Source organism: Camelus ferus, chromosome 16, assembly GCF_009834535.1.
Source record: "Camelus ferus isolate YT-003-E chromosome 16, BCGSAC_Cfer_1.0, whole genome shotgun sequence".
Classification (NCBI taxonomy): Eukaryota; Metazoa; Chordata; class Mammalia; order Artiodactyla; family Camelidae; genus Camelus; species Camelus ferus.
The window spans coordinates 12,588,758-12,606,422 of NC_045711.1; the positions used below are offsets into that span (position 1 = coordinate 12,588,758).

Sequence of the window (17,665 nt, forward strand, 5' to 3'; positions counted from 1 at the left end):
GCTTCTCTAGGAATTGAAGCAAGAGCGCGGCTGCAGCCTGGGCCGGCCGGGAGGGGCGCTCTTAGGCTCCGCCTCTGCTCGCGGCGCGCGCGGATGACGTTGCTCTGCGCGCCCGGTTCGAGGAGCTCAGGGACTGCAGGAGCAGCTACCACGTGCGTATGGCCACCGCGCGCCCGCCCTGCCGCCCCCGCATGCAGCAACCGGTAGCCACCCACCCCACGCCTGACCCAGGCCCCTGCAGGATCCCCACCAGGCTACTGCGCCTAGCGGGGGCCTGCGTGCCCGCCTTAGTGCATGCGCCCTTTCCCGTTTCTTGGACGCCCGGCAGGGAGACTCCACGTAAACTCAGGCCCTCTCTAACAATTCAACCAACAAAGAAAAATCCTTTGACCGCCTACTTTTTTTTTTTTCCTTTGGCCGCCGATTTTATGTCAGGCACCATGCTAGTCGTTGGGGAGACAGCCCTGATGTAAACAGTCTTGTCTCTGTGCTATTAGAGCTTCTATTTTACTGTGAATGATAGACGAAAATCAGCTGGTTTAATACAATGATTTATGGATATGATAATTCCTATGAAGGAATTAATGGTATGGAGCACGACTGAGGCGTCTAACTTTAAAAAGGGTGATAAACACGGAGCAGGAATCACTGAGATAGTGAGGAATCAAGATCTGGCAGGAGCACTGATTGCTGAAACTAGCCTTGGCCTGGTGAATGATGGGAATCGAGAGTTAATTCAATCAGTCAACAGTTTTTAGATTTTTGTTTTTTAAGCCCCAGGTATTGTTCTAAGCCTTGGTAATCCAGTGGAGGTACATTCATTAGTACATTCATGCCCCCATGGAGATTTTGTTCTAGTGGGAAAGGAAGAGCTAAAAATAAATTAAAATGTCAGATAGCAATAAGTACTATATAGAAAGTTAAAATAAGGCCATCTTACCATGGCTCCTTCAGAGCAGTTGATCAAGGAAGTCCTTTTCAAGAAGGTGAGTTTCACCTGAAGTCCAAATAACAAGAAAGAGCTAGTCATGCAAAGATCAGGGTGAGAAAAATGCCTTTTAGACCTGAGCTTGGCAAGTTAGAATAATAGAAAAGAAGCCAGTGTGGTTGATGCATCATGGGTGAGAAGGAGAGTAGTGTGAGACAGTGTTGGAGATGTAGGCAATGGCCAGACCACATAAGCCAGGACATGAGTTAGAATGTTAGACCATGTGTGAGGAGAAGCCATGATCTCATTTATGCTAACTTGTGGCAGGTGGATTGTGGTTGGGGCAGGAGTGGAATCGGGTGCATTAATCCAGGTGAGTACTGGTGTAGCAGAGTTGAAAGCATGTGGACAGGTTTGGGATACATTTGGAAATAGATTAACTGGTGGATCGGGTATAGAGGGGGCTCAAGGAAAGAAGAATTAAGGTTGACTACTGTGTTTTTGACTTGAGCAACAGATTGGATGATGGTGGTAGTGTTAACTGAGATAGGGAAGATGGGAACAGGAGTTCTGGAGAAATGATAAATCACAATTTCTCTTTTTGTCAGAACAGGCTATCCTCTGTGTTTATGAGACATCTATGTGGCGATGTCACCTAAGCATTTGAATGTACTAGTTTGGAGTCTCGGAGAGTCAGAGTTAAATAAAGTTATGGAATCTGTTGGCAGATATTAAATCATATGAAATTGCCATTTTGGTCAAAAATGGTTGAATGCTGGTAATTTCATTGGTTCAGTCTAATAGATGATATTTAAAGCTACTGGATGAGGTTGCTTAAGAAGAGCATGTAGAGGGATGAAGAACCAAGGGCAGAGCCTTGGGCACTCAACATTTAGAGGTCAGGCAGAAGAGTAGGAGCCAGCACAGGTGACTGAGAAGGAGCAACCAGAACAGAAGGTAGAGGAATATCAGGAGAGTGGTCATGAAGCCAGGAAAGGAGTGTTTCAAGAAGTAGGGATTGAATAAGTCAAATGCTGCCTAGAGGTTGAATAAGGTAAAGAAGTTATTGAGCTCTAGATTCACAACTTTGTAATCTTTGGTGACCTTGACAGAATAATCAGATTAAGCCTTGAGTAAATTAGATTTGAGATGCCTATGAGTTGTCCAAGTAAAGAAGTAAGGCAATGACCTTCCTTTTCTCCCATTTCCTTGGGAAGAGGCCATGTATGCCTGGGAGTCCCATGTGTATCATCAAAGCTGAATGAGTGGTATGGATCAGAAGTCCTCAGCTCTGCTAGGAGGGAGATGTCCCTGAGCACTGGGGCAGCTGGGGGGGCCTACCAGAGTTGGTGAGATCTGTATTCACCTTGGGAAGGCTTCAGGTAGGATGGGGATAGGTATAGGCATTCTAGGATAGGGGCAAAGGAATGGAGAGGGGACCAGGCAGGGTTTAGTGAGTAAAGCCAGGGTCCTGATGAGAAGGAGTGGGATCACAAGTTGAAAAGTAGCTGGGGAGAGATGTGGAGGGCCTTCGAGTGTCAGGCTAAAGCCTTTGGATTTACCTTGAGCAGGGACATAATATTTCAAAACTGAAGTAGAGGAACTATCATTTGACTTCATCAACCAGCCCAATCCAGCTCATCTTCAGGTTTGTGCTTAAATGCCATTTTCCCCAGGAAGTCTTTCCCAGTTCCAGAGTGCTAGGTTGGTACCCACAGTCCCTTGACCTTGGTCACAATGGACTGGAAATGTCTGGGTACTTGGCTGTCTTCCTCAATAAAATGTAAGCTCTACGAGGGCAGAAATGATTTTCATCTTGTTCACAGCTTTGTTCCTAAGATCTTGCCTGGGACCCAGCAAAGTGTGGTGTACAAGGAACACATGTCAAGGATATACATGTATACCCCAATCCCACGTTACTAAAGCCCACATTTTGCAGGATTGGCTAAAACCCCCAAGGTTACATTTTTCAGGTTACCTTGTATCCCTGAATGCCCCCACTCCTTTCCCCCACCCCATCCCTAATGCCTCCAAAGCCTCAGCTGGCCTTGAAACTTGAAATCGGTTCAACAGATAGGCTCTAGCTAATGTTATTTTTTAGGAACACAACTCATCTCTCCAGCAACAGTCACCTGCAGAGATGTCCTCAGTCCTGCACTTCTATGTCCGTCCCTCTGGCCATGAGGGAGCAGCCTGTGGGTACACTCAGAGGAAGCTGCAAGAGAAACTGCCAGAGCTGCAGGATATCAAGACCGAGCTGTGCTACAATGTGAACTGGACAGGTTGGGCCAGGTATTGGATTCTTGGGAGTGGTACCGAGTACCAGGGGCAGTTTCTGTAGGTGTCCTTGCTCTGTCTCCCTGCAGTTAATTCTTCCCCAAGTGCTGAGGAACTGAAGAAGCTGACGTGGCTGTTTGGCTGCCCCTTGTTACTGGACGATGTCGCTCAGGAGTCCTGGCTCCTTCCCGGCTCCAGTGACCTGCTGTTGGAGGTCGGGCCCAGGCAAGTGTCTCAGCCTTGGGCAACTTGTTCCGTGGTCCAGAGCACATCAGCTCTTCCAAACATACTGCCCACCCCTTCCACTTTCATTCCTCTTCCTCCTTTTGTGATCCTTGGGAAATTTGTTTGCCCTTTACTCCATCCCACTCCCTGCCTCGAAGTTCTGCACATACCTTCCCCATGTGGGAAGATGTCTTTGAAGAGTGAGCCAGCTCCCAGGCATATTCTGGAAATATAACAGGTTGCATTCTGAGTTGAAATTGAAGCAGTCTGATGCTCCAAGGACAGTTATGATTTGCTTTAAACCACCTTTGGAAGCAGGTTTCTTGGTGCCCAGGTCTGAGGCTGGAGGCCAATGGTGGGGTGAGTGGATAGAGGTGGGAGACTGGCTGGACAGCAGCAGGCAGGATCCACCTTCTCAGCTGGGGCTCTCAGGCCCTAACCATCTGGCCCACTCCTCAGGCTGAACTTCTCCACCCCGACCTCCACCAACATCGTGTCAGTGTGCCAGGCTGTGGGGCTGGGGGCTGTGGACCGCGTAGAGAGGACCCGGCGCTACCTGCTCTCGGTGAGGCGGTAGGCAACCAGAGGGGGATCAGGAGGAGGAGGTGGGCCAGAGATAAGAGATTGGGTCCTAAACTCTGGAGAAATGATGTGAGAAGCAGGGGGAGGAGTTCTGGTTTCAGGCCTGCCCTGTTTGCAGGTTGTTCACTGCCTGAGGTCACCTGGTCGAGGAGTGAATAGGACAAACACAGCCTGCACTCTAGTCTGTGCATGCTGACAGGGACTCCTGCCTGGAAGGGGTATCTTTTTCTAATCTGAGCAGAAGTGCCATGTAGGCTGGCAGTGGGCTGGCCCTGTATGGCTTGGAGGACCAAAGGTAGACCATTTTGTCCATGTATCACCTCTGCACCCCTTGCCCTCTGTGTCTCCACCCCTAGTTTGCCCACCCGCCTTCAGCTGAGATGGAGGCCATCGCGTTGGCCACCCTGCATGACCGGATGACAGAGCAGCACTTCCCCCAACCCATCCAGAGCTTCTCCCTTGGCTGCATCCAAGTCCCCCTAGGTGGCCCAATCGACATACTGGCCGAGGGCCAATCTGCCCTGGAGAAAGCCAACCAGGAGCTGGGTGAGCAGGGGTCCCTGGAGGAAGGCCCAGGCTAGGCTGGTAAGGGTGCGGAGTCCAACAGTCAGCTCTTCCGGGGTTTGTCTCCTAGGTCTGGCCCTGGACTCTTGGGACCTGGATTTCTACACCAAGCGCTTCCAGGAGCTGCAGCGGAACCCCAGCACTGTGGAGGTCTTCGACTTGGCTCAGTCCAATAGGTGGGGAGGAATGGGGACGTTCTGATGTCTGAGGCCACGGAGGTTGGAAGGGAAGACAGCAGGGACTCTCCATGGCTCTCTCTTGGCCTCGGGGCCTCCCTGAGTCTGTTTGAGTGCTTGGGCTCCCCGTCTATCCAGTAGTCTGCATTCACATCTTGGTTTTTATCTTCACTTTGGATCTGGAGAATCACAGTGACAGACTGTTGGAAGATTATGACTTTCTGGAATCTATTTTGACCTGTGAGCTAAGCACCAGTTGGCTGTAGTTATGTTTATACTGGTGAGAAGACATGCCAAGGCCTGAGAAATGACCCGTGTTTCCGCCCTGCCTTCCCCTCCCCGTGACACCCTCTGTAGTGAGCACAGCCGACACTGGTTCTTCAAGGGCCGACTCCACGTGGATGGGCAGGAGCTGGCACACTCTCTGTTTGAGTCCATCATGAGCACCCAGGCATCCTCCAACCCCAACAACATCCTCAAGTTCTGTGACAACAGCAGGTGGGCTGTGCCCTAGGCTGGGGTGACCTCAGAGCCAGGGCACAGGAGGCTCCAGGCTCCGGTGGGGTAAGCACAGATCCCAGGAAGGAAACGGGGTCCGGAACGGATGTGTCCACAGTGCAATCCAGGGGAAGGAAGTCCAATTCCTACGGCCTGAGGACCCCACACGGCCAAGCTGCTTTCGGCAACATCAGGGGCTGAGACATGTTGTCTTCACAGCAGAGACTCACAACTTCCCCACGGGTGAGCTGAGTCCCCAGGAGGGACAGGCGGGATAGGGCAAAGGTCCCAGGCCCACTGTGGACATCAGGTCGGCTGCATGTCCTTATTTTCAGTGCTGTGGTCAGAGGTGGAATTTGCCTCTTTGGTGCCATACGTCTCCCTGCTCTCTTCACAGGAGTAGCCCCCTTCAGCGGTGCAACCACTGGCACAGGGGGCCGGATCCGAGATGTGCAGTGCACAGGCCACGGGGCCCACGTTGTGGCTGGCACTGCTGGCTATTGCTTCGGAAACCTGCACATCCCAGGTCCCATCTCTTTCCTCTCTACCCATCTCCCCTCCAGATTCCTTGTCCTGGCAGGGGCCGAACACTTTTCTCTCTTAGGTCAAAGGGAGGGCTCTAGAGTAGCTGGCCTTTAGCCAACTATGTCAGGAGGACAGTAGGCCAGGGGCAGACCCAGGCTGCCAGGCTGACTTTGCAGAACCACAGTTTTCTTTATAAACTAGTACCTACTCAGCAAGAAAACGTGATGCTGGGTTGAACTTGTGACCATCAGCTGCCCCCAGAATCCACTTTCTTAGAAAGCATGAAGAGTTCTGATCACAAGAGTCAGTGGGAAGGCTGATGTGGGAGGTGGGGAGCAAGACCAATGCTTTATTGCATTTTTTAAATTTGCATCTTATTACATCTTCCTAAAATGGGACTCCCTAAAGTGGGACATTCCACCCACCCAGGTAGGCCTTGGTGGCTTAGTCTCTTTCTGAAAGACCCTGGCTTCTCTGGCTTTCATCTTTACAGTGTAGCCAAATTTCTCATTCCTGCCCAGGTTACAGCATGCCCTGGGAGGATTCACGCCTCCAGTATCCTGAGAACTTTGCCCGACCCCTGGAGATTGCCATCGAGGCCAGTAATGGGGCTTCCGACTACGGCAACAAGTTTGGAGAACCAGTGCTGGCTGGTGAGGCTGGGGGACATGGGGGATAATAAACACAGATAATAGTCCCAGAGGTGGGGTGAGGTGTGTGACCCAGTGAGCGCTGAGGAGACTGGGTGACTAGACCCTGTCCCCTCTCCCTGTGACATCCATGCTCCAGGCTTTGCCCGCTCCTTGGGCCTCCAGCTCCCAGACGGCCAGCGGCGTGAGTGGATCAAGCCCATCATGTTCAGTGGAGGCATTGGGACCATGGAAGCTGAGCACGTGAGCAAGGAGCCCCCAAAGCCAGGTAAGAGCCTGCCACCTCTCTCCAGATCCAGCCGGCTTCCTCCCTAGCACTTGGCAGCCACAGGAGGGGAATTTAGAGGACACTTCAGTGGTTTGCTTTTTTATCTCCCAGCTCATATCTCTTCTCCTCAGTATAGATTTTCAAGGCAGGGCAGGGCTTTATGCCAGTGGGGCAGGCTTAGTCTGTGTTGCCTCTTATCTCTTCCCTGTTTGACTTCTGCATGGCAGGGACCCACTCTGCTAAGTCAAGGCAGCCAGTGTTTATCTAGGACCTGAGTTCATACGCAAGCTCAGTTCAGTGGGTCAAACATTTACCGAGCATCCATTGGGTGCTGGGCACCATGCTAGGAGCTGTGGCAGAATCAAGATAAAGGCCAGGTGCCATTTATTGAATGGGTGACCCAGCTGCATGGTTCAGAATTTAAAAGGTGAAAAAAGGTTATACAGTGAAAACTCTTCTCTTACTTCCAGCCACCCAATTTCCCTCCGGAGAGATAACCTGTGTTAATCAGGTGCTTTTGTACCCTATGTATTTCCTGCATATGTAAACAGACCCATGTGTATATTTGCCTCCTTTTTTTTTAAACAAATAGCATATGTGCATATTTTTATAACCATTTTTTAAAGATGTAATTCATATACCATAAAGTTCACCTTTTTAAAGTGTATGAGTCAGTGGTTTTTAGTGTATTCACTGAAATTGTACATCAATCACCACAAATTCAAGAACATTTTCATCACCCCGAAGAGAAACCCTGTACCTGTGAGCAGTCCCCATCCCCCCTCTCTCAGCCTCTGGCAACCAATAGTCTACTTTCTGTCTCGATAGGGTTTGCCTGTTATAAGTGGAATCACATAATATGTGGCCTTTCACTTAACATGTCTTCAAGGCTCATTCATCTTATAGTGTATATCAGCACCTTGTTCCTTTTTATGGCTGAATAATATTCCACAATGTAGATGTATCACATTTTGTTTATTCATTCATCAGTTAATAGACATTTGGGTTGTTTCTGCTTTTCAGCTATTATGAATAATGCTACTATAAACATTTGTGTACAAGTTTTTCTGCATGCTTATGTTCTTAATTCTCTTGGGTATTTCACTAGGAGTGAATTTGCTGGGTCACATGGAAACTGTACTCAACTTTTTAAAAAACTTCCAGACTGTTTTCCAAACCAGCTGTGCCATTTTATATCCCCCTCAGCAGCATATGAGAGTCCCAATTTCTCCAGATTCTTGACAGTACTTGTTATTATCTGTCTCCTTGATTATAGCCATCAGAGTGGATATGAAGTAGGATCTCATGGTGGTTTGGATTTGCATTTCTTTAATGACTCACAATGTTGAGCATCTTTTCATATGTTTGTTGGCTATTTGTATATCTTCCCTGGAGAAATGTCTCTTTGGTTCCTTTGTCCATTTTTAAATTGGATTATTTGTCTTTATTTATGGCATTGTAAGAGTTCTTTGTATATTCTGGATACTAGCCCCTTATCGGGTAGATACATGATTTGCAAATATTTTCTCTCTGAGTTGTCCTTTTACTTTCTTCATGGTGCCCTCTGAAGCATAAGCATTGTTAATTTTGGTAAAGTAGTTTATCTATTTTTCCTTTGATTGCTTCTGGTTTCAGTGTCATGACTAAGAAACTATTGCCTAAGCCAAGGTCACAAAGATTTACTCGTATGCTTTCTTGTAGTACTGTTATAGCTTTTAGCTCTTACATTTAGGTCTCTGATGCATTTTTGAATTAATTTTTGTATATGGTTTGGGACAGGGGTCCAACTTCCTTCTTTTACATGTGGATATCCAGTTGTCCTAACAACCCTTTTTGAAAAAACTATTCTTACCCCATTGAATTGTCTTGGGATTCTTGTCAAAAATCAGTTGGCCACAAATGTATGGACTCATTTACGGACTCACAGTTCTATTCCAGTGATTATATGTATCTGTCTATCCTTATGCTGGTACCACACTGTCTTGATTACTGTAGCTTTGTAGTAAGTTTAAAAGCAGAAATATGAGTCCTTCAGTTTTGTTCTTTTTCAAGATTGTTTTTGCTGTTCTAGGTCCCTCGAATTTCTATACAAATTTTAGGACCAGCTGGTCAATTTCTGTGAAAAAGGTAGCTGATTATGTTGACTCTGCAGATCACTTTGGGGGAGAGTATTGCCACTGGAACAATGTTAAGTCTTCCAATCTATAAACGAGATCTCTTTCAGTTTGTTTAAGTCTACTAAGATATTTCATAAGTTTTTATGCATAAGTCTTGCATTTCTGTTGTTAAATTTATTCCTAAGTATTTTATTCTTTTTGATGCTGACATAAGTGGGTATGCATACTTCTGTACCTTGCCTTTTGCAACTTAGCAATGTGCTTGGAGATCATTGCTTACCAATGAGATCACATTACTTCACTATATTCATATGTAATTCTCTTTTTTGGTGGCTTAGTTTTTCAGTGTATGGCTTATACCATAATTTGTTTAACCAGTTCTCGGTTAGCATTTAGATTATTTCCCATCTTTGGTAATGCAAATTTAATCCCACACTGTTTAGTTTTGTGCATAGTGATTTTGTACCTGTGCGAATAAATCTGGAGGGTAAATTCCTCAAAGTGTATTTACCTAGTTAAAAATATGTGCATTTGTAATTTTGGTTGCTCTCCCCTGATAACAGCTTCCCTTGTACTGACATTTCTTATGGTCACTTCGCCACGTTCTGATTCTGCCCTCCTTCCTCATAGGCATGGATGTTGTGAAGATTGGGGGTCCTGTCTATAGAATTGGAGTTGGGGGCGGAGCTGCTTCATCTGTGCAGGTAAGTGGGAATAGCTCAGATTCAGACTCCATGATATCCCCAGGCCCCATGCCTGGGTGGGGTGTGAGCTCCCAGCCCCCCTGAGTGGAGCTATGCCATCTGTTCCTCCAGGTGCAGGGAGACAATGCCAGTGACCTGGACTTTGGGGCTGTGCAGCGGGGAGACCCAGAGATGGAACAGAAGATGAACCGCGTGATCCGGGCTTGTGTAGAGGCTCCTGGCGGGAACCCTATCTGCAGCCTCCATGACCAGGGTGCCGGTGGCAACGGTGAGAGGAGGAGACAAGGGACCAGGCCTGCCTGGTCTCCTGCCAGGTTTGGTTTAGGGAGAGGCATCGAAGATCTGTAACCAGCGCCCATCTCTGGGTCTCACTCCCCACCAGTTACACCTTCGGGACAGGCTCAGGGTTGGTGGGTAGCAGCCTGCTGCTATGGGATAGCTGTGGGGAGGGTGCGGCAGCGATTTGCACAGGGTCTCACAGAATTAGGGGTTTCTTTGGAGGCTGGGGACGGCCCTTCCTTTGCCCGGTGCTGACCAAGACCAGATCAGCACCTCCCCTGGAAACCCTCTCACCAGGCAATGTCCTAAAGGAGCTGAGTGACCCAGCTGGAGCCATCATTTACACCAGTCGCTTCCAGGTAGGTCTCATCCCCTGAAGTCTGGCTGTCTCCCTGTCCCTGCTAGTCCCAGCCAGCCCCACCCATCTGCCCCCTACTCCCAGCAAGATCATGAGACTTGGGGGCGGCCCCTAACCCTTCCCTTTCATCCTCCCACATGGATGTGCAGCTTGCGGATCCGACCTTGAGTGCCCTGGAAATCTGGGGGGCCGAGTACCAGGAGTCGAATGCGCTTCTGCTGAGGCCCCCCGACCGGGACTTCCTGAGTCGTGTCAGCGCCCGGGAACGCTGCCCAGTTTGCTTTGTGGGCACCATCACCGGAGACAGGAGAGTGAGTTTGAGTTTGGCCTGGGGAGTGGGTAGCAGGCACTGTGGGTGGGCTTGAGCCGCCTAGGTACTGGAGGGAGCTGTCGCAGGACAGAGATGAGAGGAGGGCGAGAGCTGTGGCACACACGCCGTGGGGAACAGTGTGTAGGAGGTGGTAAGGGAGGGGCACTCAACAGATAAGCCAAACGAGGTGGAAAGAGTATTTCTGCCCTGCTTTCTAGAAGTATTTATTCCCTGCTAACTGTCATAGTCTTATTCTCTCTGGGTGGTGTCCCTGTGGTCTACAGATAGTGCTGGTGGATGATCGGGAATTTCCTGGGAAAAGAAGTGATGAGGGGGATGCACCCCCAACACCTCCCTCAAACCCTGTGGACCTGGACCTGGACTGGGTGCTGGGCAAGATGCCCCAGAAGGTATGTGGGGGCAGGCAGGGAGGCTGTGTTTCTCCCTTCTCTGGCCCAGCCCTTCAGACCACCCTCTACCCTCCGTGTGCTTTGTCACCTGAGCGCCTGGCGCTCCCCTGCGTGCTCACACCCCTGTTGCTGTCCGTGTTGCAGGAGTTCTTCCTCCAGAGGAGTCTTCCTGTGCTGCAGCCTCTGGCCTTGCCCGCAGGGCTGAGCGTGCGCCAGGCTCTGACGTGGGTTCTCAGGCTGCCTGCTGTGGCCAGCAAGCGCTACCTTACCAACAAGGTCCTCCCTGCGCCCCAGCTCCACCCCCTCAGCCCTCTGCACCTCTCCCTCACCAGGGCCGGGGCAGCTACCCTGATGGCCTGGTCCCCTGCTGTCCACGCTCTGAGTCTTGTCTGCTCAGGGCAAGCCAGGCCTCCTCCCGCCCCCTTGTCCCTGTCCCTTGGCCTCTTGCCAACCCCTCTTGCAGGTGGACCGCTCCGTGGGTGGCCTGGTGGCACAGCAGCAGTGTGTCGGACCCCTGCAGACCCCTCTGGCAGACGTGGCGGTTGTGGCGCTGAGCCACCAGGCGCTCGTAGGGGCTGCCACAGCCCTGGGAGAGCAGCCAGTCAAGAGCCTGCTGGACCCCAAGGCTGCTGCCCGGCTGGCCGTGGCTGAAGCTCTCACCAACCTGGTGTTTGCTCTGGTCACTGACCTCCGGGTGAGTCCCCTGCAGCTCCTGCCCTGGAGCCCCAGGCCTTTGGGATGCAACCACATCCGCCATTTGCTTACCCCTCTGCCCCCAGACTCTGCACATCGCGCTCCCTCTCTAATGCCAAGTCTCTGCTGCTTTCTAGGATGTGAAATGCAGCGGGAACTGGATGTGGGCAGCTAAGCTCCCGGGGGAGGGTGCGGCTCTGGCTGACGCCTGTGAGGCTATGGTGGCAGTGATGGCGGCCCTGGGTGTGGCGGTGGATGGTGGCAAGGACTCCCTCAGCATGGCTGCCCGGGTTGGCTCTGAGACCGTGCGGGCTCCTGGTGAGGTCTGGGGACCAACGGGAGAGGACCAGGCCTATGGGCCTGGGCTAGTGCCTCACTCCCTTTCTCCTTGCTTCGCAGGGTCACTGGTTATCTCAGCCTATGCTGTCTGTCCAGACATCACAGCCACTGTGACCCCAGACCTCAAGCATCCTAAAGAGAAAGGTATGGGTTCTTCCTCCTCCTCACTGCATTGTGTATTCAGAGCCTTGTCCTTAGTTTGGGGTCTGCTTTGTGAGTGCTGGGCCCCCTCATCTCAGCACTGGGGCTGTGGTGCTTTCTGGGGCTTGTGGTCTGGGTGCCTTGCCACATCCTGGAAACTTCAGTGCTCCTGAGCACAGTGAGGAGCGGGTCTCTGGGGCCGTCCATCTCCCCTCACCCCTTCCCTGTCTCCCCAGGCCATCTGCTCTATGTGCCTCTGAGTCCTGGGCAGCACCGGCTGGGGGGCACAGCTCTGGCCCAGTGCTTCTCTCAGCTTGGTGAGCAGCCTCCCGACCTGGACCTTCCCGAGAACTTGGTGCACGCCTTCAGCATCACCCAGGGGCTGCTGAAAGGTGAGTGAGGCGCTGGGGGAGACAGTCCCTGTGGCTGACACATGGCAGCATTCACCAGCTGAGCATGTGAGAGGGGCAAGAGGAATCCGGCGCCCTTTTCTCTGGTTCTCTGAGTGCCCGCATCCTCGCACACAACCTCTGCCCACTGTCCAGAAGTGGGGCGGGGCCACCAGGTTTGGGTCCCGAGGTTGCTGAGCAATTTTCTCCTTCCTCCAGACCGCCTCCTCTGCTCAGGCCACGACGTCAGTGACGGGGGTCTCATCACCTGCCTGCTAGAGATGGCCTTTGCTGGGAATTGTGGGATAGAGGTGGACATACCTGCCCCTGGGGTCGATGGTGAGGAACCTGGGGTCTAGATCCAGGCCCCACCCTGTGGACTCCAGGTCCTTTTAAAGAATGGCATGTCCCCAGCCCCTTTTCCCTGGAGTCCCTTGCTGTCTTCTCTGACCACTGAGCCAGGTGACACCCGTTTCTGACTGCACCCCTCTGAGACCTCCCGCAGACCCTGATGCTGCATCCTCGTCCTTGCTCTCCCAGGCCACACCCCATCCCCGCATCCCTGATCCCTGCCTTTGCTCCTCTAGCACCAACCCCTCCCCTCGACTGCACCTGAGTCCCTGGCAGTACCCTAGTCACTTAATGCCCCCATTACTCTCTCAGCACTGCCTGTGCTGTTTGCTGAGGAGCCAGGCCTGGTGCTGGAGGTGCAGAAGCCAGATGTGGCCCAAGTGCTGACTCGTTACTGGGATGCCGGCCTCCACTGCCTGGAGCTGGGCCACACGGGCGATGCCGGGCCCCATGCCACGGTGAGGAAGTAAAGAGGAACGGCCGGCCCACAGAGGAGAGGCCATGGTTCACCTCTACCAGCGTCGGAGGAGGCCCAGGGTGCACATCCTTGATCTCAGCCCCTGAAAGATTTGCACTTCCCTCTAGGTCCGGGTGTCAGTGAACGGCGCTGTGGTTCTGGAGGAGCCTGTCGGGCAGCTCCGAGCCCTCTGGGAGGAGACCAGTTTCCAGCTGGACCGGCTGCAGGCAGAGCCACACTGTGTGGCAGAGGAAGAACAGGGGCTGAGGGAGCGGACAGGGCCCACCTACTGCCTGCCCCCTACCTTCCCCAAAGCTTCTGTGCCTCACGAGCCTGGTAAGGGAGTGTGTGCAGGGGCTTGGCTTCCTGCGCACTTTGGGCCTGGGTTTGGAGCCCAAGGCTTGGATGCCAGGCCTGCCTTGGAAAAGGTGTCTAGGGGGCTTGGGTGGGGAAGTAGTCTCCTAGCACAATGACATTCTTCCTCCCCCCAGGTGGCCCCACCCCCCGAGTCGCCATTTTTCGAGAAGAGGGCAGTAATGGAGACCGGGAGATGGCCGATGCCTTCCACTTGGCTGGGTTTGAGGTGAGCAGGGTGCCTGGCAGAGCTGGGGCTGGGCCTCTGAACATTTGCCATCTGACACTTCCCTCCCCTGTCCTGCCAGGTGTGGGATGTGACCATGCAGGACCTCTCCTCTGGAGCAATCAGGCTGGACACATTCCGCGGGGTGGCCTTTGTGGGCGGCTTCAGCTATGCGGACGTCCTTGGCTCTGCTAAAGGTGAGTGTGCCGGCTTCTGACCCCTCATTCCTGAAGAGGTACTTTAGCTCCCTTCGTCCTTGCCTGAGAACAGGCTTCTCACCTCCATGAGGTTGGCCAGTGGGGCATGAGTGCATTCATTCTGGGCCAGATGCCAGCAGAAGGCCTGCAGGTAGCTAAAGTGAGGTAGGTGGGCTGGGTGGCGCCGTGCCAACCTGGAGGGCACATGCCCTGTTGGAAACAGCAGCTGCTACTCCGCTTCAGTAGATTGTCCTGTTGAAAAGCTGGATCAGCATGGCCAGATCTTTCTGTTTTTCAAGAGAAGCCAAAAATCCCAATTTTTTATGTAAAATCTTACTTTTAAAAATTAGGTAACTAAATTAAAAATTTTGAAAATGCTCTGCTGGCTAAGCAGAAAGCTTGTTATGGGCCATCTCTGGCCCAGGAGTTGGCTACGTCTGTTTCAAGCAAGTAAACCTGTTTCTCCCCTGGCATTTGCCCTCAGCTTGGGCGGGGGGAGGGTCCTGGGATTGTGTAACAGGGAAATACAGCTGTCGCCCTTCATTCCAGGTCTCACCGCAGCTTCCTTGTTCCTCCTAGGGTGGGCAGCTGCTGTGACGTTTAACCCACAGGCCGGGGCTGAGCTGAGGCACTTCCGGCAGCGGCCAGACACCTTCAGCCTGGGCGTGTGTAACGGCTGTCAGCTGCTGGCTCTGCTGGGCTGGGTGGGAGGCAGTCCCAGTGAGGAGGCAGCAGAGACGGGCCATGATTCCTGGCCAGCCCGGCCCGGCCTCCTGCTGCGCCACAACGTGTCTGGGCGTTATGAGTCTCGCTGGTCCAGCGTGCGTGTGGGCCCCGGGCCCGCCCTGATGCTGCGAGGGATGGAGGGTGCTGTGCTGCCTGTGTGGAGCTCTCATGGGGAAGGTCAGGCTCTGGGAAGGCAAGGCCAGGGGAGGGCCTGAGGACAAGGGCAAGTGGTCGGCATGAAGGCACTTTGATCTCATGTCCCTCCTTCCACCCCAGGTTACATGGCGTTTTCTTCTCCAGAACTCCAAGCCCAGATGGAGGCCAGGGGCTTGGCCCCGCTGCACTGGGCAGACGATGACGGGAACCCCACAGAGCAGTACCCCCTGAATCCCAACGGGTCCCCAAGGGGTGTGGCTGGTGTCTGCTCCCCTGATGGCCGCCACCTGGCTCTCATGCCTCACCCTGAGCGGTCTGTGAGGCCTTGGCAGTGGGCATGGCGACCCCCTCCATTTGACACTCTGACTACCTCCCCCTGGCTCCAGCTCTTCATCAATGCCCGAAACTGGACCCAGGAAGGAAGCTGCTGAGCAGGCCAGGGATGCTCCCCTGGGTCCCATGGTTGGTACTCGGGGTATCTGCTGCCCTCTTCCCCATTATCCTTAGAAGTACCCTGTGTTACTTCCAAATGTGTTAGATAAGGACCAAATGCCAAAAAAACCTCAGCCAGTTGTATTAATCTGCCTTGCTTCTGCCTTATGCTGTTGGATCTGTTTTCAGTTCTGCTCTAACATGTTTTGTCCTTTGTGGGCCTGGGGAAGCAGCAGGTGGTTCAGAGAAGACCCCCTTTCGGTGGGCAGTTGGGATGCATGGGGTGGGGGGGTTCCATTGTCCCCCTTCACTGCACCGCATCACTCATGTCACTTATCTGGGCTCGGAGGGATGTCTTAGGCCCTCCTTCCTCATCGCTGGGGTTTAGGGGGTGAGGGTGTACAAAAGCATGCAAGTCAGGACCTAAGTGTTCTCATCTGAAAAACAGCAGAAACTTTCTGGATTCTTCTTTTTAAAGGCAGTGCTGTGCTAAGTGTAAGCAGTTGTTGGCAGCTTTTCTGACAGTGTCTCCAGCTATGTCCCAGGGCTGCCCCCGAGCTGGCCTCTGAACTCAGGTTCCTGAGTTTTACTCCTGATTAGCAGGCCCCCCCCCCCCCCGCCAAAGCAGTGGTCAGCACCCTCACCCCTAGCACTGGGCCTTTAGTGTTCGTTCATTCATTCATTCATTCATTCCATCAGTGTTTGATGATTAGCTGCAGTGCCAAGCAGTGTCACTGTCGCCAGGGAGGTTATGGTCTAATAGAATTTAAAATAACATTTTAAATAAGATCTGTGTATGACACCTACCGTGAACTGGGCATGTGCTAGGCATTTTATATGTATGGAAATTATTTCTTATAAGAGTTCAGCAAGGTACTTGATACCCTCCTCCCCACTCTTTTTTTTTTTTTTTTTTTTTTTTTTTCTTTTTTAAACAAAAGGAGAATTAAGGTTAACTAGATTGCCCAGGGTCACACAACTTGTGAAGGGACCAGCTGGGAGGCCTTGCTCAGTACTGCAACATCTGCTTCCTGTCATCCTGCAGTCACAGTCGTGGAGACAGCATCGTCAGGACTTCTTGCTGACAGCTGTCCTTGCTTCCTTTGCTCACAGGAGTGTGTAGAGGCCACTTCCTCCTGACAGTTGTGTGGTACAGCTCAAGTCAGTCCGCCCCCTAAATAGCTCAACATCTTGATTAAAGAAATTCCCTGAGAAGGGAGACTGGAATCTCAGATCCCTGAGGACATCGGGCCTGGCGGGGAAGGGGGAGGCCCCACACCGTGCTCCTGGTAGAACAGCCAAAGGAGAGACTGGTCGTGAAGAAACAGTGTTAAATTTCAGCTATGGAGAAAATAACTGGATTGTTTTCTTATTGCTTTGCAAACTCACTTACTCTGAACAGTGTGGGGCTAGTAGGTCATTTCTGGTATTTGAATTTTCCTTCATGGTGCTGGGAAGCAACGTATATATATAATCAGATAATCTCAAATTGACAATTTTGAGGACTGATCCCAGGGCTGGGATGTCAAGTTTACAAGCACTTGATGCAAAGGTAGCAGGATGGTATGTGAAGTAACCTGCTGATTGGCTGTGGTAGATGAATTCATGCACTTTGGAGAAGGAGCAGTTTCTGGTTTTGATCACTCTGGCCAAGCAAGACCCACCCTCGGACACTGCCATGACGAAGTCAGCTCAGCTTCTCATCCTTGTTTTTATCTAGTAGCCACACATCACCCTGTCCTTGCTGGTCCCTGACCCAGCTCCTATCTCCCCATCCATCCCAAAAGCCCCTCCTGGTGGTGGCTTTTATTCTCAAAGCTCATCTTATCTTCCTCAGGCCAGGGAGTTGGGGTTTGGGTCCCCTCCATACCACTCCCAGATTATTCTCCACCCACTTTGAAGAAAATATTGCCCATTTTAGGTTCATGCCATCCTGTATCACCTTCATCCTGTACTTTGTGTTCTGCTGACTTCCCCATCACTTGGGATACCAGTCGTTCCCAATATCTGATTCCCCTTTCTAGAAACGGGACCTCTCAGTACTTTAGCAGGGGTCGTGGCTACTCAAAATAAAGATGACATCTCCCAGTGTCCCTAATAGCTCTGACTAAATTCTGACCAATAAAAGAGAAAATGATGTACACAACTTCTAAGTGTCCTTAAAGGAAGGGATGTATGCTTCTCTTCATCTAGTCTTGCTTCCTGCTACCTGCATTGAAGACGTGATGGCTAGAACTGCAGCATTATTTTGGACCATGAGTTGGCTTTGGGGCACTAGCACCATGCAGAGTAGAGTAATAAGATAGGAGACTGGGTTTCTTGACACTGAGGAG

The 17,665-nt window shown here is 51.8% G+C and overlaps 1 protein-coding gene across 5 annotated transcripts in view; it reads left to right on the forward strand.

The window, feature by feature from the left end:
• Nucleotides 1–17,665, forward strand: part of PFAS (phosphoribosylformylglycinamidine synthase) — a 19,711-nt gene continuing 2,046 nt past the window's right edge. Inside the window, exons 1-29 of one of the 5 annotated variants that reach the window (XM_032498752.1) lie at nt 143–203; nt 3,030–3,210; nt 3,295–3,430; nt 3,890–3,995; nt 4,369–4,558; nt 4,647–4,752; nt 5,110–5,250; nt 5,369–5,493; nt 5,648–5,776; nt 6,297–6,428; nt 6,565–6,693; nt 9,441–9,514; nt 9,626–9,782; nt 10,091–10,152; nt 10,301–10,462; nt 10,746–10,871; nt 11,016–11,147; nt 11,335–11,565; nt 11,702–11,882; nt 11,964–12,047; nt 12,281–12,436; nt 12,653–12,772; nt 13,097–13,242; nt 13,370–13,577; nt 13,733–13,824; nt 13,904–14,018; nt 14,598–14,921; nt 15,021–15,362; nt 16,274–17,478. In XM_032498752.1, the coding sequence (XP_032354643.1) occupies nt 159–203; nt 3,030–3,210; nt 3,295–3,430; nt 3,890–3,995; nt 4,369–4,558; nt 4,647–4,752; nt 5,110–5,250; nt 5,369–5,493; nt 5,648–5,776; nt 6,297–6,428; nt 6,565–6,693; nt 9,441–9,514; nt 9,626–9,782; nt 10,091–10,152; nt 10,301–10,462; nt 10,746–10,871; nt 11,016–11,147; nt 11,335–11,565; nt 11,702–11,882; nt 11,964–12,047; nt 12,281–12,436; nt 12,653–12,772; nt 13,097–13,242; nt 13,370–13,577; nt 13,733–13,824; nt 13,904–14,018; nt 14,598–14,921; nt 15,021–15,331 (4,101 nt within the window). In that variant the 5' untranslated portion in view covers nt 143–158 and the 3' untranslated portion in view covers nt 15,332–15,362; nt 16,274–17,478. Of the gene's footprint in view, nt 204–3,029; nt 3,211–3,294; nt 3,431–3,889; nt 3,996–4,368; nt 4,559–4,646; nt 4,753–5,109; nt 5,251–5,368; nt 5,494–5,647; nt 5,777–6,296; nt 6,429–6,564; nt 6,694–9,440; nt 9,515–9,625; nt 9,783–10,090; nt 10,153–10,300; nt 10,463–10,745; nt 10,872–11,015; nt 11,148–11,334; nt 11,566–11,701; nt 11,883–11,963; nt 12,048–12,280; nt 12,437–12,652; nt 12,773–13,096; nt 13,243–13,369; nt 13,578–13,732; nt 13,825–13,903; nt 14,019–14,597; nt 14,922–15,020; nt 15,481–16,273; nt 17,479–17,665 lie in introns of those variants that run through there. The other 4 variants (XM_014552607.2, XM_032498753.1, XM_014552606.2 and 1 more) reach the window with 4 other exon arrangements.